This window comes from Protopterus annectens, chromosome 2.part0 (assembly GCF_019279795.1).
Source record: "Protopterus annectens isolate FY-2018-M chromosome 2.part0, PAN1.0, whole genome shotgun sequence".
Taxonomy (NCBI): domain Eukaryota; kingdom Metazoa; phylum Chordata; order Ceratodontiformes; family Protopteridae; genus Protopterus; species Protopterus annectens.
This window is the reverse complement of record NC_056728.1, coordinates 1,426,751,629-1,426,774,703: the sequence shown is the minus strand read 5'-3', so window position 1 is coordinate 1,426,774,703 and position 23,075 is coordinate 1,426,751,629. Positions and strand designations below refer to the sequence as shown.

The 23,075-nt window shown below is 38.5% G+C and overlaps 1 protein-coding gene across 2 annotated transcripts in view; it reads right to left on the bottom strand.

Annotated features, from left to right (window-relative positions):
• FABP2 (fatty acid binding protein 2) overlaps positions 1-23,075 on the bottom strand; it is a 286,606-nt gene that overhangs the window by 223,426 nt on the left and 40,105 nt on the right. For both annotated transcript variants that reach the window (XM_044061650.1, XM_044061651.1), the window contains one exon: positions 17,870-18,042. In XM_044061650.1, coding sequence (XP_043917585.1) covers positions 17,870-18,042 — 173 coding nt within the window. The remainder of the gene's footprint in view (positions 1-17,869; positions 18,043-23,075) is intronic.

The window sequence follows — 23,075 nt, the reverse complement described above, 5'->3', positions numbered from 1 at the left end:
TATAGTGTCCAAGTAATTTTTTACATCTTTACATCCAACCCCTGGAATCCGGTAAGAATTTACCAGTGTTTGCAGTTTTCTGTTCCACTCATTATAACAATGCTTAACATAACATCTGAAGTTGTTAATCTTCTTCCTATTCATCACTGATGGGTTCGGTTCTGAGCCCTCAGAACCAAGTCAGCCTAATACCAAGCTTGTGTACACCAAAAACTCTCAAGCTAAGCTGCTACCCACAATGCCCTTCTCCCAGTTACCTCAGATCTCATTTGCCACGCAGCCATATAGCAGCATTTCACCGAGCTCTCCAACTAAGTGTTGTTTTTTCTGAGAATTTATTGTATTTTGTGAAGTTTCTCTTCAAAAACTCTTTCTACCTTGTTTTTCAATAACTAGCTCTACCCACTGGTATCTTTCCCTTACCATTGTTGATAAATGCTTTTCCCTACCCTTGTAGTATTCTTAATACCATTGTTGGTATTTTCTCTTCTTCTCCTCCTTTTTTCTCTAACTTTTTGGATTGTTGTATTGTTATTTGGATATGTCTGAAAACAAAAACAGGACTTCGGGGTTCAGACATTACACTTCCTGCAATGGTAAACTCCCCAACAGTGACTTGCATGATGATTGTGTCTATTGTCTTGGGGTTTCCCACTTATCTGTGAAGCCTCCTTGCCAGATCTGTGCCAGCATGCTGAATGAAAGAAAAAATAAACTTATTTTGAAAGGCCTGCTTCCTTCACCTTTTACTGAGTATCTTTCTGTGTCAGAGGTCTCAACCCCTCCATCTAAGGACAAAAAACATCCTTTTTCTAACCCCTCTTCACCTGCTGGTGATAAGGGCAAGCCTCATAAGCATAAGGCCCACAAGTCTTCCATGGTGCACAAGATCGCCTCCTCGGCCCCTTCCACCTTGGCTCCGAGTTCTGCTCCAGTGGTCTCTGCATTGGTGCTGGCCTTGGCACTGACTGCTATGGTTCCGAGTGTGATTTCGGCTCCAGCCTTATTGTCTGCTATTACCTCGTCACCGACATCTCCCATCTCTGTTCTGAGTTCAGTACTGACGGCTTCTTTGTAGCCGATAATGACTTCCACTCCAGCTATTCGCTCGGCTCTAAGCCCTTTCTTGGCACCGATAGTCCCCCTTTTGCCTGTTTCAAAACTGGAATCCTCGGTGCTGACTTTTCCTACACCACAGACCCAGTACTCCCCGTCTTTGGATCTGTTTTCAGAACAAGCCTTTAGCCCCTTTTGGACCGACTTGACTCCCCCTTAGGAGTGTCGATAAGGTCCACCAGGAGTCTGTCTGAAATGGATGTGGTGAACCTGATCAATCAACTGCTGACAGCTAGAGGGATTACAAATTTTCCTAAAACTCTTCCCACTCTGGGTTTTGGGTCCATTGCTCTCATTACTCCCATGTATTCTCCTTCCTTGGACCATTTAGTTCTGAGGCCCATAGCTCTGACATCTTTGGGAGGAATCGTCTCCTTGGCTCCGACAGTGACCTTCTCTGAGGCTCCGAGGTCCCATTGGGTTTTTGTTCCTTTGGAACTATCCCTTCCTCAATCTCATGCTTGGTGGGGGGGAGGTGGAACCCCTGGCTCCAAGTATGGTTCCAGTTGTTTCTTCAGTTCTGTCTTCAGATCCAGCGGTGACACCTGCCCTGGTTTTGCTTGAAGCTCCGTCCCTAGGAGCAGGCTGCATGGAGTGTGGTGTGACCCCATTTCCAAGATTGTCTTCCTTGGTTCCTGGCTTCCATTCCTCTTTGGGCAGGCCTGCCTTCCGGGTGATGGAGAGGGTGCTTGCTTCAGGAAGCACCCCCTCCTATGTCAGACCTTCCCCCTGTTCCTTCTGAGCTGTGGCTATTTCAAGCCACCTCCCCCGGGCACCAAGAGTGCAAGCTTCAGGAAACCCCTGCACAGGGTAACCTCCTTTCCGAGTGTTCTTCAGATGCTCCCACTGAAGAACCACCTTAGAAATGGGCATGTAAGAGGAAACACATGAACTTCCCAGAGGAGCCCCTCACTGAACATATGGACTACGATGATGGGGAAGGGACCCCACAGTCATCCCCTGATGATGTCTCCTTTGGAGACATTCTGGAAATTTTGAGGCAGATGGCTGACTGGAAGCCCTCCAACCCTTCCTTGGAGGAATCCGTATTCCTGCAGGACTTCTGCTCTCGGCCCTCTACTTCTTGGGTGACCCCCTCCCTGCCAATGAGTTAGTCAAGCTCATCATGCAGCAGGCATGGAAGAAACATGATACCATTGAGGCCATTCCCCGGAGATCAGATAAGATACTTTCCCCTCCAGAGGAACAGCCCCATTGGTCTAGAGGCTTACCAGTAGATGCTATGGTGATGGCGGCTGCTACAAAAAAGGATCTTGCGGAGGAAAGTCCTGCTGTCCATCCACCCAACAGAGAGTCCTGGGTGGTGGACAGGTTAGGGAAGCAAGTTTTTGCTTCAGCAACCTTTGCTGTCAGGTCTCTGAATTACTGGGCACATTTTACGAGGCTCCAAAGAGATCTCATCTCTGAACTCTCTGGAACCCTTGCGGATCAAGTTTCTGATGGGGCACGCAATAAGGTTGCTTCTCAGCTTGCTACCCTAGAGTCGATTTCCAACTCATCCATGAGGTTGCTGTCCCACACAACTGAAGGGGTGGCTAGAGCTGCGGGTGCAGGTGTAGTTATGAGATGCCATGCCTGGATACACGTTTGTGACCTCGTGGACTCCTTCAAGTCTTCCTCCTTAAACGTCCCTATCAAACCGTCCACTTTGCTCGGTTCTAAAGTGAAGGACACATTATCCAGGTGTGAACAGGATGGTAAACCCTTGTCTGCCATTGGCCTACATTTTTCCTAACCTCAGTGCTCTTTCTCCAGTAACCAGAGGAGTGGAAAGATATGTCACGAAAAATCTCAAGGCCCTTTCCATAGTGCACGTGGTGAGGATTCCCCAGAGGCAGAGGGGGTTCCAATAATGGAAGATGCCCCTTTAGGGGCAGGGGGGGGGGTCCCTGCAATCTTGACTCCAGGGATTCCTTCTCCAGACAACCTTATCAGCACTCCTGAAGTGCTACCTGATTGCTTTCCTCTAGAAGCAGCCGGGGCTCGTTTTTCTCTGCACCAAGCTGCCTGGCACTCTATTACAAACGATCAGTGGGTGCAGAGAATAATTTTCAGAGGTTATTACATCCCTCTAATCTCTTACCCAAGACCTCCAAAATGCCTTCCCGATGTTCCACCCAGTCAAAGGGAAGAGGCAGCTTCAGAAATAAGAAAGCTTTGTCTAAAGCGAGTCATCCAACAAGTCCCCCCCGACCAGAGCAGATCCGGTTTTTACTCAAGATTCTTTTTGGTGCCAAAATAGACTGGGGACGGGAGACCCATTTTGGATCTCAGCCAACTAAACAAATCAATAGTTCAGACCAAATTCCGCATGGTGACAATACAATTAATTCTCCCCTTTCTTTGGGAGGGTGTGTGGATGTGCTCGATAGATCTCTGGGATGCGTATTATTACATCACAATGGACAAGCACTCCAGGAGTCTCCTTAGCTTCCAGTTGGGAGCCAATCATTACCAGTTCAGAGCCCTGCCATTCGGTCTCTCAGTGGCCCCCAGAGTGTTCACCAAATGCCTAGCAGTGATAACGGCTCATCTGAGACTTCAGGAATTCCTGGTGTTTCCATATCTAGACAATTGGCTCCTCTCCACCCCCACCAAGCACCTAATGGTCATGGCCCGCAGCTACACTCTAGCACTGGTGGAGTTTCTAGGCATCACAATACACTGGGAAAAAATCCAACCTTCATCCTACCCAACAATTGGAATTTATAGGAGCAGTATTCAATACTCAAACAAGCCAAGTCTCTCTCCCTCCTCACAGACTTTAGAGATTAAGATTACAAGTACAAGTGATACTCTGTTGAAGGAAGGTGTCTGCAAGGGAAGTTCTACAGGCTCTGGGGTCTATGGTGGCAGCCATCCAAATTGTCCCCTGGCAAGATTGTATATGAGACTATTACAGTGGCTGCTTTTGTCTCAGTGGATACCCAATCTCCATCCTCTAAACTCACAGATCCTCATCACCAATTCCTGCAAACAAGATCTCCTCTCGTGGATGAGAACAGATGAAAACCTTTGGTTCCACCCCTTCCAAACCCCCCAACTCGATGCCACGGTGACCATGGATGCTTCCCTGATAGGGTGTGTGTGTGTGGGGGGGGCACTTCCAGGGAAAGACAATCCAAGGCACATGGTCCAGATTGGAGGTCAACTTTCATCTCAACGTCCTGGAGCTAAGAGCATGAGAATAATTGCTGTTAGCATTGCAGGCTCTTCATCCACTCCTTCCATTGGGAACAATTGCAATCCAGTTGGACAATATGTCTGTCATCTGGTACATAAGCAAACAGGGCAGGGATGGAGGGACCACATCCTACCCCCTATGTCACAAGGCCATGAGAATTTGGCATTGGGAGATAGCTTCCAACCACTTTCTAATTGCAATGCATATCCCAGGGAGGGCCAATGTGATTGTGACAGGCTGAGCAGATGCACCCTCCATCTACACGAGTGGTCTCTCAATCTGAACGTGACGGCAGAAATCCTCAGCCATTGGGGCCAGCCTTACTGCGATCTTTTTGCTTCCCCTTCAAACAACAAATGAAGCAGCTACTTTGCCCTCTTTCCCCCAGACGGGGAATCACCGAGAGATGCTTTGACTCATGATTGGCCCATGGGTCTCCTCTATGCTTATCCCCTGATACCTTTGATACCCATATTTCTAAAGAAAGCGATCCAGTTGAGATGCAAAGTAATCTTCATTGCCCCTTTCTGGCCTCAACAACTGTTGTGTTCCTTCCTCTGACCTCAGCTATTACAGCCTCCTTGGATCCTGGACACTCATCAGGACCTTATATCTCACCCACAAGGGCTGACTCCCCCAAATCTGTCCACTCTCAAGCTGACAACTTGGGTTCTCCACTTCCATTAGTCACCAGCCAGGAAACCCTCTCCTCTCCTGCCCGCAATATTATTCTGGCCTCTCATAAACTATCCACCAAAAAACTCTACAGAGACAAGTGGAAAGGATTTGCTATCTGGTCTAATAATCAGATGATAGATCCTTTTTCAGCTCCTAAAGCTGCTATACTCCAGTATCTTTCTGAATTGTTTGACAATGGGGCATCAGCTTCTACAATTTGAGTCTATTTAGCAGCTATTTCCAGTTTCCACAATGGTTTGGATGGTGTTCCTCTTATCTCCACCCAACTTTGCAAGACCTTTCTCAAGGTAGTTTTCCATAGCAGACCTCCTATCAGGCAACCTGCTGAGACATGGAATCTCTCTCAGGTTCTACAGTCTCTCTGTCTACCCCCCTTTGAGCCTGCTGCAACATGTGATCTAAAATTCCTGTCACGGAAATCTTTGTTTTTGGTAGTGGTCACGTCAGCCAGAAAGATATCTGAGTTACAAGGCTTATGCATCAGCAGCCCATATCTGATCTTTCATAAGGACAGAGTATCCCTTCGTACTAACCCATCCTTTCTCCCCAAGGTGGGTTCCAACTTCTCTATTAACCTATCCATTGAGCTCCCTGTGTTTTTCCCAAATTATTCCAACTAGGGAGAATACAGCCTCCATTCACTGGCCGTACATAGACAACTATATTTCTACTTGAACAGGACTAAGTCCTTCTGCAAGTCAGACCAACTTTTCATTTCCTTTTCTGGCCCAAGAATGGGATGTACTGTTTCAAAAGTTACTTTATCAAAATGGCTCAGAGATTGCATTACCTTTTCATACTCCCTTGCAAATGAATCTAAACCTGTTCAAATCAAAGCTCATTCAACTAGGGCCATCGCAACTTCGGTTGCCTTTCACTCCAGGGCTTCCATGGATGACATTTATGCAGCAGTAATTTGGGCTAAACCCCATACCTTCATCAAGCATTACAAATTGGATTTGGTCTCCATGGAAAGAGCGGCCTTCAGCTCAATGGTTCTCAGGAATGTTCTTTCATAAGGGCCACCCACGTTCTCCAAGTAGCTTGGGATTCTGTCCCATCAGTGATGAATAAGAAGATCAACAACTTCAGATAAAGAGGCTATGTCTTACTATAATGTTCCATCTGCGTTGTTGATCTTCTTCCAGTCATCACACCCTCCCACCGTCCCCCACCAAAGGCTCCTGGTGAATCTTCTGGGTCCTTGTGGTGTTTCAGGGTTCCTGTACAGAAATGGCCTCTGTCTTTTTGTTTTTCTTCTATATGTTGCATGCAAACTTGATCTGAGATAACTGGGAGAATGGCATTGTGGGTAGCAGCTAAGCTAGAGAGTTTTTGGTGCAAGCGAGCTTGATATTATGTCAACTCGGTTCCGGGGGCTCAGAACCGAACCCATCAGTGATGACTGGAAGAAGATCAATAACTCAGATGGACCATTATGGTAAGACTTTATTTTTATCAACATAGGTGTCCTTTATTTTATGCATTACTGATGAGTTCTTTGATAAGATGAGGATGCCTCTTCTTTTGGCTCAAAAGCCAGAACCTGCTAAAACCAAATAATTCTTTAATGAAAGTTTGTTTCCATCTTTATTAAGTAAATGGGTTTGCTGTACAAATACTGTTTGAACTTTATGTAATTACAAGTATTTGAACAGACTCCACCTCTTTGCTGGATTATTCAATCCATTAATATTAATAGATATGCATTTAAAATCAGACATTTATGTCAGAGAGATAAAAATCACAGATATAATGAAATCACATTTATGTGCAGAACTTATTATATACATTAAATCTTCAGCAATGGACAAAACACTTGAAACAAATAAAAAAAAAATACCTTATGATATAACCTTAAAATATTCGGGGTACACTTCATTTTGTCAGAAACTCAAACCATCAAATCCTTATTTATCAAACTCAATAAATTTAAAGCTAAATTCAGTAAATGATCACTTCGATACATTTTTCCCAGGGAAACTGACTAGTTGGCCATCACTGGGAATTTGCCCTTTTCTCCACCTGTAGTGCAGTCTTGGAGTTGGTATATTTAGTTAGGGGTGTGTGGGGGAAACAGCCTTCAACTTGGGCGTGTTTTAAATTATGCGGTTCTTGTGATGGTCGCTAGGTTGGCCTGTTAGTTTCCCAGTGAAAAAATTTGCGGAAGTGATCACTCACTAAATTTAGCTTTTGATTTATTGAGTTTGATAAATCTGATAAAATGGTATTCGATAGTTTGTGTTTTTGACAAAATGATATAGACCCAAACATTCTACTATGGAATACTGTATTTCTAGTTTATTGAAAAAGATGAGCAAGCTACCTCTCAAACTCTCTGTCAGGCTAACAATACTTAGCTCATGCTTCTGATTCATATTAATGTGTCTCATATTTTTAGTATGCATCATCTTAAAAAAAGCCTGTCAGTGAGTTATTATAAATATGAAAAGTTAAACAGGTGTTCAGAATCTTTATTATAAATCGACTATCTCTACAGTCATCTTTCCCTGTACCTATTACATTATCTTCCTGGTCTACTATTGGGAGGAAGTCAGTTATTTTCAAATTTATTAATTTATATGTCAGATGATTTTATATTTTTTTCTATTTTATTTACCATGTGTAAAGTTGTTCATATGAAGTTTATAAATTAGTACCAGGCTAACTGCCCTTGTGGGCCAATTTAAGCCCAGCTAATTATTCCATGTGAGAATCAAACCCTGCACCTGTGCCTATAAGGTGAACACCTTAACCACTATGCCAACCTCCCACCCTTGTAAGCATATTTATATTCTTTAACTATATACATATTTACTTATTCTGGTCTCTTTCTATTTTTTGTTTGTATACTATGTCTTGTACTATTTCTATATTCCCAGGTTTTATATTTTAGCTGTAATCCTAGTGTAGACTATCATATAATAGAACATTTATATTTACCATTATATATTTGATACTCTTTAATGTAGTACAACTGTTAAAATCAGTCCTATTCTTTCCTCAAATTTTATATCTCACAGTATCTGAACAAACATCTGAAAAATCTTTCCCTTTAAGAGTCAAACTTTCCATTATAAATTGTTCTGAGATATCACGTTTTACATTAAAAAGAGACAATACCAGAGAAACACAATCCTGTTTTTTTATCAGAAGTGTCATTCTATAGGCTAGTATATAAACTATCCTTTTGTTGTACTGCAAGTATTCAGAACTATTTAATAACTCACAGTGGTTTAGAATGAAGTTCACTGTCTTTTGTTTATTATCTAACTTGTATTCTTTGACATCTTAGTATATGATACAAAATATTTATTACTTACTTTTAGACAGGAAGAAGTAACTGGACATTTCTTAGAATTTTCAGAACTCCTGCAGCACTGCAAAAGTGCTCATGACTCTAATTAAGCTTCTTCAAGCTGGTCCTCATGATAAGGGCTTGCAAACTACCAGTTTATCAGCCACAATTCGCACAAAAACATTCACGAGTGAATCCAAGCCAGCTTCACTCCATACATCAACCCCTCAAACCCTTCCAAACCACCAGAAAACCAACAAAAAACATTTTCCAGTATATTAACCACTAAAAATATATTGTGTTTAAAGAAATGATATTTAATGATTCAGTAAGCACTAGTTGTGCGACATGTTTAATATAAAGCAGACTGTCATTTTTTAAAGGAGATATAGCATATAAACTTGCATTAAAAGAATGACAGTTATGTGTAATCCAGGTTTAACTTGTAAAATTGTAAATGTTACTCTAATTATTTGATAGCATTCCAATAATAACTTTTACATATATAAGAAACTATATTTTTTTATACTTGTTTATACCATAGCATAACTTTTCTGGGTGCTATTGCATGTCAAGTATACTATCAGTAGCAACCATTCAGAGCTATGTAATTACTGACAGTGGTTTAGGATGCAATCCATTGTCTTTTGCTTTTTTATCTAACTTGTATTCTTTGACATCTTAGCATATGATTCAAAATATTATGATTATTTACTTTTAGACAGGAAGAAGTAACCTGGACAGTTCTTAAAATGTTCAGAACTCCCGTAACATCGCAAAAGTGCTCATGACTCTAAATTGTTTCAAAATGGTTTTTATGATAAGAGTTTGAAATTGAACAGTCCATCTATTATAATTCACACAAAAATGCTCGCAAGTGAATCCAAGCCACCTCCATACATGAATCCCTCAAACCCCTCCAAACCACCAATAATATTGTTGTTGTTTGTCTTTCGGCTTTTTCCTGGTAAGGGGTCACCACAGTGGAACTCCGGTCCGCTAATGATTGGCAGTAGATTTTTACAAAATGTCGAAGTGCCAGCTTGACGCCCAACCTTCAACGAAGGCACGCCCATTTATGCACGCATGTCTTTCAAACGCTACCCAACCGTGGGGAGGACATGCAGACTCCACACAGAAGGCACTCCCAAGCCAAGCCGAGAATCGAACGGGAGAATCTCTTGCTGTGAGGTAACAATGCTACTGCTATACCACCATGGCATCCAAACCACCAATAAAAAAAAAAAAAAAAAAACAACAAAACCATCTCAAAGTATCCCAAGCACTAAAAAGCCATTGCACTCAAATAAATTGCATTTAATGATTCAGTATGTACTGCTTATATAAGATGTTTAATATAAATCAGACTCTCATTTTTTAGAAGAGACATAGCATATAAACCTGCATTAAACGAATGGCAGTTATGTGTGAACCAGGTTTAACTTGTAAAAGTTTGAATGTTACTCTAATTATTTGATATCATTCCAGTAGTAACTTTATATACATAAAAAGCTATAGTTTTTATTAACTCTTTACTCCCAAATGCTAATCCCCTCCTTCTTGTATGACTCGCATTGCATACGATACTAGCTCAGAAAGATATATTATTTCACATACACAGTATATGACAACCCCCTTTTTAGAACACTGATGCTGTTTCATTGCACAGTATATACACTTATACATGCATTTTCAGTTATCATTATACATCATTATAATATACTCCATGAGATTTTTGAGTGATACATCATTAAAAAAGAAAATAATAATTTTATGTTATTTAATAGCTATGTACAGTCATGATACTGGTTTGGTTTCTTGAGAAATCTACTACAGTGATTATGGTATTGACTGTCTTATTTCCATCCAACACCGCTCTGTAGTAGCAACACTGGAGGTAGAAGATGTTTCTGTAGATGGCTTGTTGATAGATCCTGCTATAGATCTTTTATGTACAAATTTCATGGTAGCTGGAAAGCCGATTAATTAACATTTTCACTACAGTCTTGGAAGTCTCTTTATTGGATCAATCTGACTGATACATACATGTATGGACACTTGTTAAGGAATTCTCATTTAGTGTTTCTATTTCATAGATTCATAGGTTCATAGGTAAGTACTGGGCTAGTTGCCCTTGTAGGCCATTTTGAGCCTAATCACCTTCTGTTTTTGTGCTTGAATTAACTTATCCCATTTGGTTAGAGATTGGCCTTACCCTTCCCATGGTTGATAATTATATATTACCACAATGAGCATAATTGGGATCATAATACAGATAATTTGAGGGGACCAGTGCATGGGATATATAATTTATGAGCTGCCTCTGTTTATTATTAGTACAAGGGACAGTCATGGGGTAAAATTTCTGTTTCCCATTCATAGATCTAATTTGTGTTTGAATAGGTACAGGGATGAAATTTTCTTTATGTGGATGGGGAGTCTGTTCCAGAGCAGCTGTATTCTCTACAAGATTTATCTGCCTCTCAAAGCCATTCTGTTGATGTTGCAGAAGATGTTGCTGAAGAGGTTTAGACTCCTAGGCTGAGTATTTGTGATGCCATTTGACTTGTTGATGAGCAGTAAATCCAATAGTAATGGGTTGGAGGATGGCTTGTAAGCCAGACACAGGTCCTCTCTTAGCATTGTGTAGGATACTGAGTACAATGACAGGACTATGAGCCAGTTCATGCAGAACAGGTTGTAGTTCCAAATATACCACTGCATATCAAATCTGATGAAGTCTTTTTACAATGAAAGCTCTCATAAAGATAAAAAATGGACAATATAAGCCTAAAGAAGTATCTCCTCAAATGTTAATTTTATCTCCTCAAATGTTAATTTTTGGTACCTTTTTTGTTTACTAATAGTAGTCAAGAATATCTTAGAATTAAAGTTGAAGCTAAATGTATTACTCAAAGGTCAATTGGATTACAGTCCTGTACAACTGTTGGTACCACAAAGGATCATACAATCGTACAAGCTCATCTGTCTCTTTCTTTTGTTAATCTCAATAAGGACAAGCTGTTTGTATGGTCTGGGGAGCCAAACAAGAGCACCACTCCACTACAAGTGACTTCTTTGCATTTTTTGCCAATATATTAGCTATTTCATTGGGATCAGAATGTATGGTATCATTGAGAATCTATTCTGAACAATGATGGGTGTTGTTTCTTAACTTTCTAACAGTTAAAGAAGTACTTATGATTACTTTTGGTATCAGTGGCGTCATAACCAGCTCTTGTGCTTTCTTGCCGCACTTTTAAGTTTGTTGCTAGCATTTTTAGTATACTGTTAAGATGAGGAGTATATAGCCTCATATAAGAACTAACTTATTGGTCTCCACTACAGGAGGTTTAAGGTACTGCATGCTTTACACTCTAGCTTAGCTTTTTTTCTTGAATTTTATACACACACACACACACACACACACACACACACACACACACACACACACACACACATATATATATATATATATATAGAGAGAGATAGATGGAGAGAGAGAGAGAGAGAGAGTGAGAGAGAGAGAGAGATGTGTGTGTGTGTGTGTGTGTGTGTGTGTGTGTGTGTGTGTGTGTGTATATATATATATATATATATATATATATATATATATATATATATATTTTATATATATATATATATATATATATATATATATATATATATATATATTAGCCCTGTCTGGTTACATGATTCATTCAGAAAAGTACAGTAGGCAGATGGATACAGATGAATGAAACACAGAACTTATGGGGTGAAGCATTAATCTCCTGTGCTAAGGGGTCATATGATAAAAAGCTTCTATTCTTTCTGAGAAATGCTGTGAGAGCTTATACATCCACCTTAGCTACCATTGAATCAGGCACATGGGACCACTATTTAATGTGTCATCCAAAAAGTGGCATACTCAGGATTGTATCACCACCTTATGCAGAATCTCACTGGCTCTACTGGAATGGACAGATGAAAAGTCAACAAGCAAAGGAGAGTAGTAGTGCTGAAACTGAATTCATCCTCAAGTCTTGGTGAGTACCTTCATGAGGCGGACCCTGTTTTTACAAAATCTCACCAAGGCAACACTTATATATAGACTGTATTTATATAGCATATATCATGGACAGAAGTAGATTAAAAACTAAAAAAGGTAGCTAGGTGCACAAGACCCAGGACAAAAAAGTGCCCAATCCTGATAGGCGCACTGGTGCCAGAACTGGAAAAGATGACAGTGTAGAATCCTCAAAATATGGAAACATTCTTACAATGGGGCCAGGCCAGGCCCAGGAGAAGGATGCCCCCCCCCCCATTGTAGGAGGAAGTAGCAGTCTACAAAAATTACAAAAACTGATAAGCCAAAGAAGAGCCATAAAAATGATAAAGTAGACTATTGAAGATAAGAAATAAATTATGTATTGTTACTATTATGCAAAAAACCCAGATTTTCCAGAAACAAGATATACAAAATGATTAACAGAGAAATTAGAGGAAAGAAAAATACTTCCGCAAGAAAAACTGTCAAAAGCTTCAAATGAAAATTTATATTCATTGATACAACAGATTTGTGAAAAACAGTATATGGATCAAGAAACCTTGACCTGTTTGGAGAAAAAATCATCTGAGGAAGTGCGAAAATATAAACAACAAAACCAAAAGATATTTGAAAGGTATAAAAAAGAAATATGGACATGGGAAATAAAGCGAGATTTGGTATGGTGCAATATTTATGCAAAGGAGAAAGCCAAAGTAATCAATGTGAAGAAGGCAGCCCCAAAGATATTCGAAGAGAAATACAGGCAAAAGCATCCAGATATGGAAAATTTCACAAAAAAATAAATAAATAAATAATATCACAAAGATGGAATGTAGAAAAGAAGATTAGTAAATCGGAAGTTAATAAAATAGAAGCTGAAGTTATGGAGTGTTTGCAAAGTGAAGGATTTGGTGTAGAAGGCCTAGCACAGGTTACATTAAAGCAGGATGGAGTGAGTCCCCAAAGTTTGGAAAAACAGGAAGATCAGGAAACATCTGAAGAGGACATATGGACATGGAAAAGAAAAAGAGATTTGATATGCTGTAATATTTATGCAAAGGAGAAAACAAAACTATCAATACAAAAAGTGCAGCACCAAAGATATTTGAAGAGAAATACAGGTAAAGGAATCCAGACATGGACAACTTTACAATAAAAAAATAAGAAGGCAAAGAAGAAAGTAGAAAAGGAGATCAGTATCAGTAATGGAGACATTAAAGAAATAGAAACTGAGGTCATGGAGTACCTCCAAAGTGAAGGATTCAGTGTAGAAAATCTAATTCAGAAAGGACCACAACAGGACAGAGTAATGGATATTCAAACTGAGGGGAAATCAGTGGAAAAGGAAGCAATTGGTCAGGTGCCTTATGAAGATAATTTTGAGCCTTCCACAGGAAACCAGTTTAAACATTCACTTGAAGCTGGACAGCAAGTGAAGGAACAGGAAACTATGGAAACTCTGTTGCAGTCAATGTTGAAGAGTGATAGGCCAGTGAGTTCCCATATGATAGAGCAATGGATGGCATGGGATAAAGTTGAACAGAATGTGCCACAGAAAGATGCTATAGAATCTTCTATAGAATGCCTGCAGGAATTGGAAAACAAGGGATGCACTCTTAGTTTGGAAGAACATGAGCTAAGAGAAGAGTTGCTTGATTTAATAGATGAAGATAGATATATCAAGATCAATGAAAGAAATAGACTGCAGAAGGTTAATAAAACCCAAAAAGTCAGAAGTTTGATAAAACAAATGAACACAGTAATTAGGACTGTTCATAGAGACCCATGTGATATAACAGAAGTAAACAGGATATATTACTTTGCAGCTAAATTAATAACTGATAAAATTGTACCACAAGAACACTGGGAAGTGAGTGAAAGGAAGGGGAGAAATTGAATACCATCATGGAAATGTCAAATAGAGAAAACTATAAAGCAGTTAAGACAAGAAGTGTCACTGTTAGAAGATTATAGAAGAGGGAATAGATCAACAAAAATACTAAGAAAAATAGATGTGATAAAAGCTATGCACAGTATTAGAACTGACCAGGATCTATCATTCACTATTGCAAATAACAAAATAAAATTTCAGCACAGCGGAAAGACTTAGAAGATATGAAAATAAATATAAAGGAATAGTACAAAATAATCAATTTATTCATGATCCAAAAAAGTTTTATAGAGAATTGGGAAATAAGCTAAAATGAATTGAAAGATTGCCAAAAAATGAAGAAATGGATACATTTTGGAGAAGTATCTATGAAGATCCTGTGGAACATAACAAAGATGCTAAATGGGTAGAAGAAGTTAAAGAAAGAATAAGAGGTTCAGAGATACATTATATGAAATGGGGTGAAGTAACAGCCAGAGAGATTAAAACAAAGTTAAGAAAAGCCTCTAACTGGAAGACCTCAGGCCCGGCTGCAGTACCTATTTTTTGGCTGAAAGTATTAACATCTTTGCACAAAGATTTATCCATGAGTAAGAACTATTTATATACACACCCAGACACCAGCCTGGTTAACAACAGGAAAAACAATACTCCTACTTAAGAGTGAACCTGCAATCTACCCTAAAAATTATAGACCAATAACTTGCCTTCCGACGATGTATAAGCCATACATGGGAACTGATGCTGACAGAGTTTATAGTCATTTAGAAGAAAAGTCAATTATGACAGTAGAGCAAAAGGACAATAAAAGAAAGTCATATGGAACAAAGGATCATCTGTTGTTAAATAAAGTCATAGTGGAGAACTGTAAAAAGGGGAAGAATCTAAGTACGGCATGGATTGACTACAAAAAAAGCATTTGATAGTATTCCACATTCATGGATAAAAGAGTGCTTAAAAATGTACAAGATACAACCTACAATCATTGACTACATTACAGTGACCATGAAACTGTGGCAGATCACTTTGCAATTAAGCCATGATAAAGGATAAATTATTATCCCAGGGATAAAAATTCAAAAGGGGGCTATTCAAGGATGACTCTCTGTCACCGTTGCTTTTCTGCCTTGCCCTTAACCCATTCAGCTGTCTACTTAACAGCTTTGGCCATGGCTATACTTTGGTTCCTAGAAAACAACAACATGTAAAAACTTCTCATCTTCTTTTTGTTGATGATTTAAAACTGTATAGCTCATCAGATGAGGAACTGAAAGCACAACTGCAAGTTGTCAAAACTTTTTCAGATGATATAAGAATGTCATTTGGTCTTGATAAATATGCAAAAGCAACCTTTAAAGCAGGAAAACTGCAACATCAGGAAAACATCAGTTTGGGACAAGAATGTGATATAAACGAACTTGAGCAAGACGGAGTGTATAAATACTTGAGAAGTGATGAAGGATCAACAATAAAACACAAACAAATGTGAATAAAACTTAGTAAGGAATATTCCAGAAGAAAAATGAATCCTGAAAATAACACTGACATCTAGGAACAAAATTCAAGCTATAAACCAATTTGCTCTTCTTGTCCTAATTTATAGTTTTGCAGTGATTGACTGGCCCCAAAACGTGTTGGCTAGATTAGATAGGAAAGCAAGAAGGATGCTTCATGCTCACCAAATGATTTATAAAATATCAGTGCATACCAAAATTATATATTCCCTGTTCTGAAGGAGGGATGGGCCTCCTTGAAATTGATTATATGTATAGATTTGCAATCGTGGGACTCTACACATATCTGCTGGCCTCACAAGACCAAAACATAGTGAAAGTTTTGAAACATGAGGAGAATAAATGTAAGATGACTGCTTAATTTAGCCAGAAGCATATCGGCGTCAAGCAGGAATGGAAATCAAACCAGAAGTGGATAAAAATCAGGCAGCAACAGAATGTGCCAAAAAAAAAAAAAAAAAAAAAAAAAAAGAAAGAATATAAGGTGAAGGACCCAATGAAAAGACAAGAAATGTGGAAAAAGCATAAATATAGTTGCAAGTATAGAAAACTTCTGGAAGAACCTCATGTTAATCAGGAATGAATGCAGGAATGGTTAAGGAGAGGCAAATTCAAACCAAGAGATGAAAGGTTAATATTGGCGGCCTAAGATAGTGGGCTACATACATGTTGGTTTACAAAGTCCATTGAAGATGTGGGAGAAACAGATAAATGTACAGTTTTGTAAAACTGAATTGAAAACAGTTGCACAGCTTGTTGTAGGTTGCGACATACTAATGGCAGAAGGACTCTATACTGTAAGGCATAATAATATGGCAAGATTGTTGCACTGGGGATTGTGTAAACATTATTGTACTGATGTGGCTGAAAAAAAACTGGAAAAATGATCCACAAAGCATCATACAAAATGATGAAGTTTATATCACATGGGACCATCCATTACCAGCAGTTCAAAAGATAGATGGTAGAAAACTAGATATAGTGATACAAGAAAAGAAGACAAGAGTAGCATTGATCATTGAAATTGCCACACCCAGTGACTACAGTGTCTTGTGTACAGAGAAACATAAAGTCATAAAAAAAAAATCAGGATCTGCAGACAGAAATGAGAGCAATGTGGAGGAAACATACCCCGACAGTTCCAATAGTGGTAGGAACAATGGGTCTTATAAAAAAGAATCTACAATCGTATTTAGATATATTACCAATCCATGTAACTCCATACGAATTGCAGAAGGACTCATTAATGGGCACATTGTGGGTGCTCCAGAGAGCACTTTTGGCTGACATCAAAGACTGAAACAATATTAATTTCATGAACTTTAATCGTACTTTGGCTTAGGAATGGGGTCCATTCCTGTCATGGTATTAGAAACCCAAAAGACTTGGAGAAATTAAAAAAAGAGAGAAAAGTGAATCAAGTTCTTGATGTGGGACAGAATCCAGAAACTTCTGATCTTGCAGTATCACAGGAGAGAATTCTACCTGTTAAGTCGCCGACACTGATCTGTGTACTGTAGTAGGAAGGCTCTCCCACATGGTGGCTGCTTTTGGGGCAAGAGGAACAAGAATGAAATGTTTTTGAGTGGTTTTCAGTAGTTTCAGCTTTAATTTGATAAATATTTGTTTGCTGTTGCCTGTGGGAGATAGAATAATTTGTTTACACACACACACACACACACACACACACACACACACACACACACACACACACACACATATATGTTTGTTCAGGTATACTGTAAATATACTCACAGACACAAATGTAGAAACAAAATTGCTATTGGCTTTTCAAAAGTTTTGCGTTCAAGGCACTGGTATGCCTTAAAAGGCTAGAAATCCCCCTCAAGAGCTTTATGAAAAAAATTAAGGATTCCAAGCATTTTGTTGAAATTCCAAAAATATATTACGCATGAAAAATTGACTAGTAAAGACAACAGTATTTTCAGGTATGACAAATATTTTCACATTATATAGTGTTAATGAAATACAAAATAATTATGATTCAATAACTATATACTTGTTACTGGACAGTTATATGAGACTGCAATAATTATGTAGCAAAAATGCCAGTTTTCTGCTTTACAGCCTAGATGATTTTATGGATATTTCTTACCGCAACCTCTGTTCCATCTGCTAAAGTGTAATCGAAAGGTATTCCCATGGTGAAATTTACTTCGACAGTCCGGAATCTACTGTCTTCCAATACAATTACTTTTTCTCCATCTTGACGAATTGTAAGTTTTAAGTTGTCAAACTGTGCAGCTTCCTTTTTAAGGAAAGGAACTTCTGTAAATGATTAAAACATTTGTAAAATAGGATGTATCCATTAAATTGTTGCATTCATACAAAGTCTGTAACTATTACTGAAACCATTTTAGGATATGCCAACACTGTACCTTTGGTGCTTTTACATGTGTATAGAAACAAATTATTCCCATTGTTTGGCTAATAAGCAAAGATGGATTATATTTTAAGTCAAAATGCAAGTGGGAGACAAAAGATTGCCATAAGGAAACATTACAAGTAGATGTTTAAGCACACAAACCTATACATTTACTACAAATTCACATACAATTGCAGGCTGTGTTATGAATGCAAGCTACAAGAGATAAAATAATTTCTTTCACAGGAGCTGATCATTCTTAGATGCCCTCATGGATCCTCATTTCAGTGTATTGGGAGACACGAATGATTGGTTCCTAAAAAGATTGATAGATCCTTTACCTGAGGACATCTTAAAGCAGCAACTTTCTGGAAGTAGTAGTAGTATAATAGCTTTCTATTTCAGAGTTCTGCTCATGGGAAATGATTTAGATAGTTGTTTTACTACATTTCAAACTGTAATATTTGTTCATACATTATTTATTTTTGGTCAAGATGACATAAAATTTATCAGTGTATTCTGATTAAGAAAATAATTAATATGTGTCTGCAGTTTGGGGTCCTTGTTTATTTATTTGCATTTATTTAGTGGGGTAGTGCACTGATCAATATTGAGAATTTTCAGGCTTAATCCAGTTTGAATATAAAACATTTCACAAACAAAAATATGGAAATGTAAGCAATAACAGAACAGTACAGACTAATTACATAGAAAAAAAACTGTGTAAATATATCCAGTGGACAAGCTCAGTGTAATGTACAATCAAACAGAGTGCAATGTACAATATATACATTTGTTTCTAAAGTGGGTGAATCTTCAATAAATCTTGAGAGAGGAGAGGAGACTTGGAAAGGAAATAGGTTAGGTGATACAAACTGTGTTGAAGCAGGTGCATTTAACTTGGATGAAAAAGTGCTTTTAGAGTTGTATTATAAATTTGTAATACATGTTGATTTCCTTACTGTTTTGCATGATGATTGTCACTGTTGAAGGGACACCCTGACCCCAAGTACAAAAATTGGGAAAAGGTGATGTGGATGGATGGATGGATGGATGGATGGATGGATGGATGGATGGATGGATTCCTTAACGCTGATGTGGAGAGCTTACCAAAGAGAAGGTGCCTGAGAGGACAAAGCATGTGCAGTGTTTTGGAATTTGGTTCAAGGGATAATGACAGTTGTGTGGCTTGTGATAGTGTCTCAGGTTGTATGAGGAGTTTTTTTTTCCTTTCATGAAGACTAGCTGCAAGGACAACAAATATGTGGAGCTCAAGTAGTTTGTAGAGTTGGGATCCTAACAGTAGGCTAGATCTTTGTTTTATGGGTATCCATTTGGCTCTTTCAAGGTTGATACAGTGATGCTCACAGAAAGGTGAATTTGTGGTAAATTGGAAGATGTTGTTAGAGATAGTCTAGAGTGTTGCAATGTTTTTCTTGGAGGCGGAAACAAAAATTGGGACCCCATATTCAAGTTGAGAAAGGAGAACTTTTGGCTGCTCTGGCTGGTTGGGATAGAAAAGAGATGTTTTTGGCCCAGTAGAGGAGGAAGTTTGCTTTGGCTCTAATTTTGTCTGTTTGGAAATGGAAGATTAATAACTAATCGAGACATAGTGCTAGGTATTTTAAGGTGGAGGTTGTCTTTATGGCATGGTTGTGTAGGTCAAAGATAGTTAACGAGTCAGGTGCTTGGTGATTTTCTGAGGTGTTCCAAAAAGCATAGTTTTGGTCTTGGTAGGGTTGAGAAGTAGTTTATGATTTATGAGCCATTGGTGGAGCTCATGTCAATCTGACTAGAGTTAGTATTGAATGTTGGATGGATATTTATACATTTACTTTGGAATTTGCCTGTTTTGGTCTTATTTGGGGGTGGGGGTTAAAGCATGAGGGTAGGTACTGGCAAAGTGGTCTATGGTCTTGTGACTCAATTGCCTTGTATTTCCTAGGATCCTGGGATATTTGTAGCATACTAAACATACTTTGTGCATTTAGCACTAGAATATTTTGTATATTTCACCAGAAAAGAGAAAGGAAGCAGGTAAAAATTCAGTGTGTCAAATTAAAAACAACCATCAAGAAAAGCCACACATAAGTAAAACCCTAGAACCAAACTTACCGAGTGAATATCATGTGCTATCAGGTATTTATTATTAGTTAATTAGGTATTTATTTATTTGTTCAGTTATTTAAAATTTTTAATGAAATTATTTTAAATGAGGGTTCCTTAAAATTAAATTTCATTGTGTTAATTAATTGTTCATGAATAAGGAAGTATATCTGGAGAGGAAATTGTGTGCTATAACTAATTCTGATGAAGTTTTGTATTATGAGAGACAAATCTGGAGAGGAAATTGTGTGCTATAACTAATTCTGATGAAGTTTTGTATTATGAGAGACAAAAATGCTAATACACTTTCACTGTGGTGTTAAACGTTATTATTTTGCTTATTAAAGTATTTCAATGCAATGCAAAGTGATGGGCCTCTGAGACAGCATACAGTTAGTTTGCTTATCAGCTATGGTACATGTGCTTACCCCCTATTGCTAAAGTTATTCTAACTGCAAGAACTTCTAGAATTGCAGTGCGGTCTCACTGTGATACAAATCAAACCCTAATATATATACTAATCTCCTTGAACAGCTTGCTGAATGCATAAAAGTCGAGAAATTCATAGCTCTGATTACCCAAGGCAGATGCAGAGCAGTCTGTATTTTATGATTTAGCCATTTTGGCATAACTATGGTCATGCTGCCTCAGCATATCTCTGCTGCTGTGTAAAAGGTGATTTGCATTTCAAGCTTCCACAGTTTAAATCATAAATAAACATAGACAGCATTAAGTACTTCATCTTTGTTATTGACAGATGTAATATTTTTATTATTTATTATTCATTTTTTTGCTATTTTTTGTCCCTGCTTACAGCCAACCATCAGACAGTCTCTTGATCAGCTGGCCCCTCCATTCCTCATCACTGGGTTGAGACCAAACTGAGAAGGGAATTCAGTGAAGAAGACATCAGGGGTAGTTCAAGTATTGTACTTAGCCCTTATACAAGCATATGTTTGTTTGCATGTAACAGGTTGACATACAATGAGTCCTTGTGATCCATGCCAAACCTCTGTGTGACAAAATTAGTTGGTCTTGGCCCCCTTGTCACCTCTATGTGATCCCTGTCTTCACCAGGGCTCACAAGCACACACACACACACACACACACACACACACACACACACACACACACACACACACACACACACACACACACACACAAACGCACACACGCACACTCACGCACACACACACACACACACACACACACACACACACACACACACACACACACACACACACACACACACACACAAGCCTCATTATTTTTCTACCATACCAGCTCCAAAAACAAATGTAATTTTCTAACACATCATCATGCAAAGCAATATTTGCACGTAAAGTTCACTTTGTCTGGCCAAGCAATTTTGATTTCCTTAACTACTATAAAAGCATAATAAATGTCTTTAAAATTCAATATTTGACATTTTACAAACTTAGGTAGATTATACCAAATGAATAACCCTCCTGAATACTATCTAGGCCTGCTAGGAACTATGTTAGCAGATCTTAGCTTAGACTACTCTCTCTCTTCACAGTAGTATGATTCTGCATTTTCCTATTCCAAGACAGAGAAAAAGGAAGATCACAATTTTCTGACAGCACTGTTTTAACATTCCCGGTGGAATATGCTGTATTTTGAGGTAACTGAATCTTGTAAGTGAAGGTAGTTGTTTTCAATGGTTGAACATGTATTTTCCCTCAATCTATAAATTTGCTTACCTTGGACTGTCGAAATAGAAGACTGCAGGGGACATCCACATTTCCAGTATGTGAGCTCATTAGTCAGGAAGATTTACAGCAGCACTGTTATGTCTAACATGTACTCTCTTTTCCTCAGGCAATTTTTCTTTCCTACTGTGGATTCTTTAGGCAAGGACTTGGAATTTATCTATGAACCTCTTATTGCAAGAAATCTTGACAAAGCCAAAAGTAATTTTGGAGGTGGGGGGACAAAGGACCAAAGTCAGGGACAGATGTTAATTATTTCTCTTATTAATATGGAACACTGTTAGAATAACAGGTTTTGTGTTACCATGCATTTTCTGAAGGATAGGAAGTCTGGAAGTCAAATGTCTGTCATTATTTAGTGACATCAATTCCCAATGATTTGCCAGAAAACCACAAATATTATGAGGAACAGATCAAAAATATTAGGCAAAAAACTTGACATTCTGCAAAAATCTGGACAGTTGAGAAGTATGCTTGGAATATACCAAAACTGGATTAACTCTAATTACCTGAAAAGTAACAACTCCAAGAAACTTGTAATCAAATGTCTCAATTATGAATCTTAACTTTCTTTATTGTGGGGATAAAACGAAGATGAGAAAGTGAGGAATCTTAGTGTGTTTTTTGACATGATATCAATATTTTGGAATTAGCATTTTTTGCTGTCTAGTCTGCATGTTCGCATTTGCAGAATATCTCATATCTGCCCCCTGGAAACAACCTCCCCAACATAGAACTTCTCCTCTCATGGTCTGTCCACTTATTCAACCAAGAAACCATCATCCTAGGTGACTTTAATCTCAACTGGCTCATCTGCTCCACAGACTGCCCTACCAACTTCATTAATCTATACAATATTTCCTAATTTATACACTGTCCCACTTGAGCTGACAAGAGCTCCAAAAAAGAGTCATTACTGGACTGGATATTAACTAACAAACCAAACCTAAATGACCAAGCCAGCTGCCTTCCCATCAATATTAGTGACCATAGCCCCACATTTCTACTCAGAAAAAGAATCTGCACACAAGCTTACAATCCTTTCAGAATCAACCGTAGTAAGAAACATTTCTCACCAGTTATTCCACCTATTACTT